Consider the following 11,648-nt stretch of genomic DNA (forward strand, 5'->3'; position numbering starts at 1 on the left):
CCGGCGGAAGAGGGTGTTACAACCGATAACAGAAGAAGCAAACCCAACCAGCCAAGAACCCACCAAACCACACTGGACAACGTGTTTCTGTATGTTTTTACAATTTACATTACAAAACTGGCAGCAGACACACCAGCTACATTGTACTTCTACAGTATGCACACAGTTTTCACATATTGCATTATGGGGAGGTTTCTTGTAGATTACTTCAAATTCCCACTTTTTTAATGCAGACAGCCATAATGGATAATAAAATACAATATCTCAATTAGGCAGTTTGCAAAGTCTAAATGATAAATCTTAAATTAAATTAAAAATAGAACCTTATTGTTCTGTCAGCTACATAAAACTGCACAAAATTATGCATTGTGATGATTGATTATTCCAAAAAAAAAAAATAGAGAAAGGATATGTTAAACACACCTTTATTTTTAAGGGAAGCGTCAACACAAATAATTGTAGGCTACTATGAAAGAACAATTGCATAAAACATGTATGACCCAGAGTAACAAACCAAAAGAGATTTGAGTAGCAAACTAAATTGAATGGGATTTTTTCTTAAATTTGCTTGTCAGACTGTCCCTTACCAAATGAGAAAACACCTCAGACACGATATGTATTTTTAGATAAATGTAGTTGTAACATAACATGAGCCAATATTGTGGCACAGTTATGACCACAGACCTGAAAGGGAAACATTTTGCTGCCAATGTGGGAAAAAATTAAAGTTGCCTACACAACTGTCAGACTTTGGCTTTGACTTCGGGGCATTTGCCGCTGTTCAAAACGGGCGAAAACAAATGGCTAACAATAGCTAACACTAGTTAGTGTGTAGCTAGCTAACTGCTGCTCTTAATACAATTTACAGCTAAAGCAAAAAGTTCATATTTGATTTAGTACTGATGGCAAAGCATGTGAATATTGAACTTATTTTTTTCAAGTCTAAGTCTTCATGATAGGTGATATTTCAAAATCACACACAAACATTAGCTAGGCATCTTGCTGAACATCTGTCTGTCCAACAGTATTTTTGGTCAGTCAAACTTTCTGAGTAAAATAAGGATCCTGACAGAACAATTATTAATAAACTTTACCATATACTTCGTAGATGTGAAGCCCGATTGCTGCACATGCTATCTTACAAGTAATGTTCTCTGAAGTGCCTCCTCCTATCGACTTCAGGAAAAACAGCCACTTTTTCAAAAATACTTTAGTGTACTGTAATTTGAAACATTGACATACCGTTATAGGCCTTTGTGCCATCGTTTCAAATTTCTTAGACCACAATGCATTGCAAAATACAGTACAAAGCCGTATTACATAAAAACAGTAGATTAGTGCTAAAAATTGGCCTTAAATTTCCAGCAATTGCTTACAGTATACTCTTCCTCTTTCTGATCGTCTCTTGTTTTTGTTGCACATTCTTCAGCTCCTCCCTGTCCCCTTAATTTAAAACCATCCTTTTTTTCTGTTTCTCTGCGTACTTCAGACTTGTTCACAGGAAGAAGATACAACAAGATATGGTCGGATTTCCCCAGTGGAGGAAGGGGTGATGCTGTGTATGCCTCGGCAACATTTGCATAAAACAAGTCCAAGATATTTTTTTTTCTGGTGGGAAAGTTGATATATTGGATGAATGTTGGCAAGATGAGGGAACGGGTGACTCTGTTGAAGTCTCCAGTGATTAAGAGGAGGGCTCCTGGATCCTTTGTGTGCAGTTCCCTAACAGCAGAGTGGAGATCTTCACGGGCTGATTTAATTTTAGAAGTGGAGATGTACACAACTACCACAATAACCTTTGAGAATTCCTCTGGGAGATAGTATGGCTGCATAGTGATCGCTAGCAGTTCAATGTGTCTCTCGCAGACTTTCTCATTGACAGTAATCTTCTTCGGGTGACACCATTGATTGTTTACATATGCAGCTACTCCCCCTGCTTTCTCCTTACCACTGTCTAATGTCCTGTCTGCCCTTATCAGCTCAAACCCCTCCAGCTCAGCCTCTTTATTTGCATTTAGCCACATCTCACTGAACAGCATCAGGCTACATTCCGGGTGTTTCAGTGTTAGCTGCCTTAGATCGTCCATCTTGTTGCAGATGGATCTCACATTCCCAGCGATGATGCTGGGGAGGGAGGCCTTTGTGTCTGTAGAAACAGAGGAAAGCAAAACTTCACAGTTCAACAGTTAACTAACAACACAGCAGACTCCATGAAGATGGTAGAAATGCTGTTACTGTATGAGCACATCATGGCTGTAGTGAAGAGTAGAGGCACAATGTTTATATCCAGACTGAGACTCCCAGTCCATACTCTCTGGGATTTGGTAGTTTTAAGTTTTATAGCTGAGAGTCACCTGTAATGCCAAACCAACCTGGTCATCTGTTCATTCAGAGGTTTGTGCTCTCCCATTGTAAATGTTAAGCGCGTGTTGTTTTCTGTGCATGCCTGTGTGGTTTCATTACTAAAACTTTTTTTTCATATTGTCCATCGACTGGTGAATATGCAAAATAACTATTTACTGCAGCCGTGGTCCTCATTCACAGGAACAGCATTTCAGAGAAGTTGCCTTTTTTTCCATTTCCACAAAGACAGTTTTAAGTTTTTTCAAAAAAGTAGCATTTTCTCCCTTTTCCACAGACATGGAGTCAGAGCTTTTTCAAAAGTTCCACCTTTGGAGGCATTTGAAAAAGTAGCATTTTTAGTGACTCTGAGGAAATAATGTCTTGTTATCAGAACCTGAAGTCATGGACCCCAGGTTGTCAGACTCCTCTGAAAAGATCTGGGATATCAAGTTGAAAATAACTTCATTATGTGATCTTATTTTAATATGTCTTTCTGTAAATGTGCATTTTTCCCAGCATTCACACACAGAAATATAAACACTCAGTTGCAAATGTTGGAATTGTCTTCAGTTCTGCAGAAACAAACAGTCAGAAAAATATACTAAAAGTTGAATTCAAATGGATGGAATTTGGATCAAACTGTTTCAAATAAGAAAACACACCAAGTGAGGTTAGTTTTCTCAGTTCCTGTTGAATCTCATTTATCATGGATAGAGTTGCATTTGAGGTATGAATGCTGGTCTCTTCATTATCCTCAGATTCATCCAGGCTTGTTGCAGAGGACACCTGAGGTTTGAGGGCAAGAGAAGTGTCACACTGAGAGTCCAGGTTCATTTAACACACAAAAAATAAAGAGTTTGAAAACTGGAACTGAACAAACTGCATCCAGTTTGAATGTTTTATCAATGTTAGAAAGGGCAGGAGTCAGACTTCTGGTCATTAAAGCTCACCTGGTTAAGGTTTAACTCTCCCATGGCATTTTCAAGTGTGTCAGTTTCTCCTTGTGGATTCCGAACAACACTTTCACCTCCTCCTCCTAATTCCCTTATTCTGCAAATAAAGGCATGATGACATGTTAGTTCTAATAAAATGTATAGTGTTATAAGTGCATCAAAGTTCTTTAACTTTGCTGAGAGTTCCTGAGCCACTGAGGACTGACCTGTCCTCCAGAGGTTGAAGCATTCTCTGACGAACATCCAGAACAAGTTTCATCACATTTTTGAAGACACTGTCGATTTGCTGCCATTTAGCATCCAGATGTCCCTGAAAGAAGAGGTGGATAGGGAACATGAGTTGGGATTAAACTGTCATGTTACAGGTTAGTTAAATTTACTTTAGGCATCCCACCCTCTCCTCCTGAATTCTGCTGTCCGCCATGATGATGCCTGTTGAAGACAAAAACACATTAATGCAACACTTATTTTGTGCCACTATGTCACACATTCAAGAAAAAGGCCCCCCTATGTTGAGGATTAAGTATTTCAAATCCATGATTCCACTTTTCTCCCTCATTAGATACTTTTTTTTTTTTTTATAATCCTAAAGGTACTTAATTTATACTTTCCCATTTTTGTTGATGCCTTTTCATGCTTACTGGCACTTTATTGATACTTTTTCATTTTAATTGGTACTTTATACTTTTTCACTAATACTATGACTTTATTGATACTTTTTTAACTTTTACTTTATTGTACTTTGCAGCAAGTGGCAGTAGAAAATGTCATCTGAAATCTTCTAGAGATACTAAGTACTCATTGCCACATCAAAAGTGTACCACATCTTTCTTTTTAGGGCCATCTTTGAGTATGTTATGTCAATGCTGGGGTTCAGAACATCAAGGATGAGTATCTACCTGGTTTTATGCAGATAAGGCTATGATTTAGTGCTAAAAAATGTGTCCTGTGTTTTTCAATCCCTGCCATCAGTAGCTACAACATTTCGTTTGAAATTAAAGGAAGAGGAGGCTGCAAACCACTTCCTTTCTTGAAAAAGACACACCCAGATAGTTTGAAATTCTTGGGCGCTGTTATTGTCAGGACCCTATGGGTCCCGCCCTCTGGCTGGGTCTTGCATCCTCTTCTATGTTCTCATATTTTCCTGTGTGCTTTGTCAATCTCACCTGTGTCTGCCTGTCTGTCTCGCCTCATGTCACCTCAATCTTTCAAATATCCCATCTATCTATTGAGTCTAGGTTCAGCCCCTTGCCCAAGCCTATTTAGCAGAGGGGAACCCTCAGGGCCTTCTCGGCCTTCAGAGAAGGACCAAAAAATATGAGTTTCAAAAAATATGAATTTTAATCAAAACTCATATTTTTTGCATGAGATTATATAATGAGAAAATATATATATACAATATTTATATATATATATATATATATATATATATATATATATATATATATATATATATATATATATATATATATATATATATATATATTGTCATTATATAATCTTATTTAGTTTGATAAAATACAGTTAATACAAGTATAAGTACATCATATAAGTTGAAAATTAAGTTTCCTGTAAAGTTCACATCAGCAATGAAAGGGTTACTGTCCAGACACATGTCATCCAATCAGAATCATCCGTCACTGTCAGAGCCCGGTTAGCTGGCTCATTTATTGGTTAGGACATCACGAATCCCGGGAAGACCAGGCTTTGTGTTTGGGAGTGGAGAGAGATGGGAGAAAATTGACCAATCACTGTTCGTGTTTAAGTGGGCGGGAGAAAAAAAAAAAGATCGCAGTCCTTCGTAAAGTCCAACAGTGGGCAGAGATTTAATTACCAAGAGATACAGTAGGTGGCGGTATGCACCTAAGTTGTTGGTCGCCACCCACCATTATTCCAAAGAAGAAGAAGACTTCGAAGAGAATTAAAATTAATGCCAGAAATACCTCAGGGAAAGCTGGACGTTCAGCCCTGGCTTTGATGGCAATGGAGAAGGATCTGCTGATGGAACTGAAACGCACGGATAATCTATATGACAGAGAAAATGAAGTCTTTTTGAGGAAGGAAAGGAGGATGGATTTTGTTTACAAATAATCGGGATTTTGGTGAGTAAAATGTTCCTCTTTTCCTAAATAATATTGCTGTTTTATTAAAGCTGGGGTTGGCGATTTGAATGAGATACATTTTTTTAAATACTGGTTAAAATGATCTTTAAGACCCGATGGGAAGCAATTCATTGCGTGTTCTTAAAGTAGTTCTATCTACAGCAGGAGTAAAACGGGAAAAACAGCAACCAATCGTCTTGACAGGACACCTTTTTTTAAACCAATCAAATCCCTTCGCCGTTCGACCTGCCCCCTGCGCGTACATGTCAATGGCGTGCACTGACCCTGGTTCAGTGCACGCGTAGAAGGACGGAGCGTCGTTGCAGAATGGCGGAGACAAATGTTTGGGGGTTTACTTACCGTTGAGTGCGCCATACCTTGGCATTGTGCAATTAAAGAAAAACGAAGAAACGAAGTGCCGAGGACAGGTTACGCCAGGAACGCACTGGACGCGCCGCGAACGTCTCCGCGTCTCCGCTCCCAACGGGAGCTTCTCCAATGGGGTGGGAGCTGGGCGGAGCTAGCTAGGCGGAGCCTTGGGGAGATGCTAGATGCTAACGCTAGTTTTCCAAGATCGCCAACCCCAGCTTTAAGTTGTTGATGCTTACCGTATGTGCACAGATGTAGTAGGAGACGTGTGCACTTCAGCAAAGGCATTTTTTCTGGCTGCAGAAGTATCTATCTGCTGTGCAACAACTCTTTATATGCATATCTGTATAATAAGATTTTTTTTATAGACATAAAATAGTTATTGAGAGGTGGATTGGTTCAGGCGGATCTGTTCTGAAGGCCTTAGTGTGAAATGCACGGTCCGCCACTGCTATTTAGTGGTATCTCTGTCTTTGTCCTGTGCTCGTTCATCTTGCTTGGTTCTCTAGTGTGCTTCAAGTCTAAACATAATCACAGTTGTTACTTTGTTTTGGGCTTCAGTGTCCATGGAATTCTTTCTTAATAAATTCTTCTCTTCACTCGCCTTGTGTGGTCTGCATTTGGGACAATTCCCTGGTCGTGACAGGACAAGCCAACGAAACAGGAACCCAGCGGACATGCAGCTGGTCCTGCTCCAAAGACTCAGGCTACGTTCACACTGCAGGGCTTAATGCTCAATTCGGATTATTTTTGTGAAATCCGATCTTTTTGCGAGTTTGTTCACATTTACAATAAAATGCGACTTGTATGTGATCTCCCGTCTGAATGGAATACAACCCAAAAGTGTCCCGCATGCGCAGAAGAGGACAGAACGACGTCACACAGCAGCGCTTCAGTGTTTGCAGAACCCACAAACAACAGACAGAATCTGCAGCTTTTCAAGCGTCGATGATTTATTTAAGAACTGATCAAACACGCATTCTTACAATTGAACATTGAGCAATCATTTGAGCACAGCGCTTCTAATCAGCCACGCCGAGCTCCTTCTGTGTGTGTGTGTGTGTGTGTGTGAGAGAGAGAGAGAGAGAGAGAGAGAGCGAGAGAGAGAGCACGTGTGGATATATTTTTTTTTTTTCTCCATTGTCCTGGCGCTACAGAATTTAGAATGAGACGGAAGAGAGCCAAGTTTTTGGCCATGGCGTTTTGAAACGCAGCCAGGAGTGGGGGGACAGTGGTGTGAGAGCGAGGCTTTCATGAGTTCAATAATAATTTTCGGATGACAAGAACTCCCTTAATGTACATCTGCGAGCGCCTTTTTTTAACACTCACGGTAAGACACACGTCTTTGGCGCCCCATATCGTGACATGTAGGTCGGATAAGTGCGACCTGGCCGTTCAGACTGAAGTCGCATGGCAAAAGATCAGATACGTATCGGATTTAGGACCACATATCCAAGTGGCCTGGGTCGCATTTGAAAAAATCGGATCTGTGTCGTTCAGACCGTCATGAAAAGATCCGATCCAGGTCGCATAGGGGGCAAAAAAATCGGATTTGGGTCACTTTAGCCTGCAGTGTGAACGTAGCCTCAGTTTTAATTTCAGCTTTGGCTGCAGCAGGACCGTTCTCAGTCCTCGTGTTTCTTGTTTTCTAAGTTTCCCTACTGCTCCCAGTTTCTGGAGTCTTCCTCAGCACCCTATTTCTGAGATTAGCCGTACTCCCCACTTCGGCGATTTGTGACTCTTCTCTTTCTGGTTCAGAGTCCCGCATTTTCTCTTTCTAGTTCTGAGATCCAAGTTTTCTTTTTCTGGTTTTCAGTCCTGAGTTTTACTGATCGGCTGTGTCTCTGTCCGCACCCGAGTTGAAACTGTCACATAATTGTTGCAAGTTTCCTGTATTCCTTTTCTGAGTGAAAGAAAAGCTAGAGCAGATGTGAATTGAGCTGAATTCAGCAAATACATTAACAACACCCCCCCCCCCCCCACCCCTCCCCCAGCCCATACACACAAACATTTAGTATTCTATCTTACAGCTGCTAAGTTGGATAAAAAGCGAGAAGTGAGGAGGAGCTGCAGCTTACCTGTCTCTCTGCTGGAGTGACACTCAGCTGGGATCTGCCTCCTTTTTATCTGCTGGAGCCAAAAATTAATTCACTGACTAAGTTTCACTTCTTCAAAAACCACACAGAACCTGAATGACAAGTTATTATGGCTTCATTCCATTTTATGACAATTTTCCCTTTGGCCCTGCTTTCTCTCACAGCCTCGTCTGTGTTTTTTTTTTCCTTTACTCCTGGTACTTTGAGAATTATTTACTCTTAATTGTAAATTATTGATACTTAAATTTTTTTTGATGCCTTTCCACTATTACTAGCACTATATCGATACCTTTCCATTTTAATTGGTACTTTTACACTAATACATTTTTGACATTTACTGATACTTTACTGTCAGTAGCAAGTGCCAGATTCTAAGTACTTACTGCCACATCAAAAGTGTACATCATCCTTCTTTTTAGGGCCAGTCTAGTACATTACATCAATAGTGTGGTTCAGAACATCAAGGATGAGCGTCTGCATGGTTTTATGCAGATGATGCTATGATTTTGTACCAAGAAATGTGTCCTGTGTTTTTCAATCCCTGTAATCAGTAACTACAACAATTCATTTGTATTTAAAGGAAGAAGATGCTGCAAACCACTCCCTTGCATAAAAAAGACACACCCAGATAGTTTGTAATTCCTGTAATTGCCTCCGTCCCTTTAGTGAGAACATTCCAGCAGAATGGAGGTCTGGCTGCTGTTATGTGCCTGACAGATTTGCTCTTCCAAGAATAGCTTATAAGTGTTGCAACGATGGGTAAGATTATGGTTGGAGAATGCATTGAGGAGCACGGCAACACCACCCTGGGAATTTCACCCAGAGAATTATTTACACCAAAAAAGGCACACAGGATCGTTGCTCAATAGGGAGGCATGAGACATGGTTTGAAATATAAAAATACAGATTTTAAATGGGTTTAAAAGAAATATTACACATGCATTAAAACAAAAGTTACAAATGTAACTACAGTTCTACAGCTCGCGTATGACTGTTAGAGGGCTGTACTGAAAGCACTGGACTGTTCGCTAGGTGCATGCGCAGTTCGAGTATGTATACCAAGAATTTCACCTGTGACCCCTAGGCGACCCTAGAAGGTTATAAATCCCAATATCAACCCAGGTTCGGCTCCTACAGAATCTTCTCGCGTGAAGACAAGTAACAGACCGTCAACTGACCTCAGAGTCTACAGACCACAGAGTGGACTCTGCAGAAACAGGTCCAGATGTTCCAGATGTTTCAGGAGGGAGGGATTGGACTTCAGAGCTGAAGCTACAGAAAAGCAGCTGATCTCTGACAAACTGCAGATCATCAACCTGTATGAAGAGAGAAAGAAGTGAGGTGAGAGGACAAAGTTGGATGTTTAGATTTGTGAATAGGACTTAATCTTACAATTCCTATGTTTCAGAACACTCCTTGCCAGAGACTGCTTTCGATCGTCGTAACAGACTGAGGCCAACCCTTGACCCCTTCAGTTGTGTACCTCAACTTCATTGAGTGTTTTGCCCATTTATCATAAGACACCCTCTGTTGAGGAAGGCCCACCACAGGCTGATCAGACCTGGGTGAGTGTCGATGGGTTGGTTCCTCCCTCTGTCACCTTGGGGCCCAGACAGGATCCTTCCTCTTCATCCACAGCCAGTGACCGCTTCTTTCTGCTGTGTTGGCCAGGGCTTTGATGGTTTTCTTCTGTGTTGGCTCACTAAGTTCAAAGTCTTTGAGGAGTTTTATAATGGAGTGGCCTATGAAGCCTCTGCAGCCTACTTTGACTGGCCACACCTCAGCCTTCCAACCACCCGCTGCAGCTACAGCCGCTAGGTCACCATAACAAAGGTTTTTCCATTCAAAGGCCTCCCTATGGCATCCTCCCAGGGGACAGTGAGCTCTATGAGAAAGGCGAGCTGCCGGGACTTTGACCAGAAGGCCAAATCTGGTCATAGATTGGTTGCTGCAATCTCAGATGGAAATATAAGACGGTGGTCCAAGTCAACACACATTTCCCAGTCTCTGACTCCCTGTAGTTGTCTGAGCTCAGGAGAGCAAGAGTTTGGTGTCTGTTTCTCTCCCTCCCGTACAAACAATATGGTCTGCTTGCACTGGTCCTGGGGATGGAGAGGCATGGTGTTGATGGATACTCTCTTGGCCTCTAACTCCACTGCTAACACCTCACAACTTGGTTATGCCGCCAGGTATAACCACCCTACCAAGATGTCCTTGAGTGAAGCTGGCCCCGAGCACAGAGGGCAGGCTGGATCTTGGCCCATCCAGGGATGAAAGTTATTGCGAGTAGGCAGGACATGTTGCCCTGATAATGAAGCTCAACACATTTGACTGCAGTCCCCACAGCTCAGTCCAGGTGATCTTTCTCCTCTTGACATCATCCTATCTCGTCCAGCGGCCTTGCTAGCCCTGGGAAGTGTCTCTGGCACACCTACTCACTTCCTCTTGCTTGCGCACTTCCTCTATCACCAGGAGTCAGTGTTCTGCAGGATTAGCCTTTTACCATGTTGTTCTTGATCCTCCCAGGCCAAAGCCACCTCTGCCTTGTTGAATGTGGCCCACAATTCCCACAATGAGAGTTTAGGAATATAAAGTCCGAACAGCTGAAGCCAACAGGACTGGTCCAGGAGAGATCAGCCTGCTTTGAAAGCTGAAGGTCAACATGGAGTGTGTCAGAAGTTCTTCTACCAAGCTTTGAAATGTGGAGCGGCACACAGGTCTGACACAGTCACAGGAGTAAAATACAGAGAAGAAGTCTGTTTGTCATAGAGATCGTCAGTGTGAATCACTCTCAGATCAACTTGATATCTGCACTTAAAGGTGTAATACAGGATTTTGATTTCTGGGTGGATCACCTAAATAATTGGTGGGTCTTTTTGTCAATCATCTGACGAGCTGCTTTCGTAAGGCGGTTCTACGTGCTTGCACCCAGTCAGCTTCTCCCTTTTGCGCATGCGCATTCAGAGTGTTTATGTAGCCGGTGAGCTTCTGAGCTCGTACTTACCGATGGCGAGTCTGACATAATGAAACTGTAACTGTTTCTGAAAACGAGCTTTATGTATGAGCGAGGTCGATCGCAGAAACTGTAAACAGAGCCGTGCACGCCCGGAGAAGAGGAGATCGCGCTCGCACGCTTCCACGTTTCCCGGGAGAAGCAGGAGAGCCGGGCGGATGGTCTAGCGCATGCGTGTTGTTCAAAAAGTGAGTAACAGACGTTTGACCTCGTCTTTTCGAGAAAATCCTGTATTATACCTTTAAGTGTCAACACAACTTACACAAAAAAGCAATACTTGTGGAGAAAGCAGCGTCCGAGGTTTTAACGCCGTGCCGTCTTTTCATGTGTGTTGCCATGTTTGTTGTGCTGCTCCTGTGTTTAATAGCAGCATAACATTCTTTGCATATTGCGTGAGTCTTACCAAGTTCCAAATCTTTCTCATAGATTCCAAAGTAAGGCCAAATAGAGCTGGGATTTCTGGCTCTTTGAAGGGAGCCGTCTTGTAAGAAGCCATTTATTTGAAAGAGTCGTTCAAAGGATTGGCTGTTTTTTTTTTTTTTTTTGTATTTCAAATTTCATCAAGTTTTCATTTTTGTAATGACAAATAAACACAACTAAAAAACAAAAAGACAGATTTTTGATGGAAAAAAGAGAAAAATAACAAAAAGAAAATGAGCAGGTCAGCAGGTAATTAAACATATTTCAATATATGTACACAAATATACTTCTGTATGAAGGGCAGTCCATGATCAAGGGGAAAGCACAGGCATTGATGCAACACAGTTTTATC

At 41.7% G+C, this 11,648-nt stretch overlaps 1 protein-coding gene across 1 annotated transcript; it reads right to left on the minus strand.

Moving 5' to 3' along the window:
• Positions 1-375: 375 nt before the first annotated feature.
• LOC115384487 (uncharacterized) lies at positions 376-9,091 on the minus strand. The gene is made up of 7 exons (XM_030086774.1): positions 9,042-9,091; positions 7,846-7,897; positions 3,691-3,728; positions 3,503-3,606; positions 3,294-3,393; positions 3,006-3,129; positions 376-2,146 (listed from the first exon to the last, which is right to left on the minus strand). Exons 3-7 carry the CDS (start codon positions 3,718-3,720, stop codon positions 1,341-1,343), a joined length of 1,164 nt encoding a protein of 387 aa, XP_029942634.1. The 5' UTR covers positions 3,721-3,728; positions 7,846-7,897; positions 9,042-9,091; the 3' UTR covers positions 376-1,340.
• Between the last annotated feature and the right edge of the window lie 2,557 nt (positions 9,092-11,648).

This window comes from Salarias fasciatus, chromosome 3 (assembly GCF_902148845.1).
Source record: "Salarias fasciatus chromosome 3, fSalaFa1.1, whole genome shotgun sequence".
Taxonomy (NCBI): Eukaryota; Metazoa; Chordata; class Actinopteri; order Blenniiformes; family Blenniidae; genus Salarias; species Salarias fasciatus.

Excerpts from the sequence above, each read along its gene's own strand:
- LOC115384487 (XM_030086774.1), bottom strand. The coding sequence starts at position 3,720 with ATGGCGGACAGCAGAATTCAGGAGGAGAGG. Across the intron at positions 3,607-3,690 it reads GCAGAATTCAGGAGGAGAGG|GGACATCTGGATGCTAAATG; the intron begins GTGGGATGCCTA and ends CTCTTCTTTCAG. Across the intron at positions 3,130-3,293 it reads GAGAGTTAAACCTTAACCAG|GTGTCCTCTGCAACAAGCCT; the intron begins GTGAGCTTTAAT and ends CTCAAACCTCAG.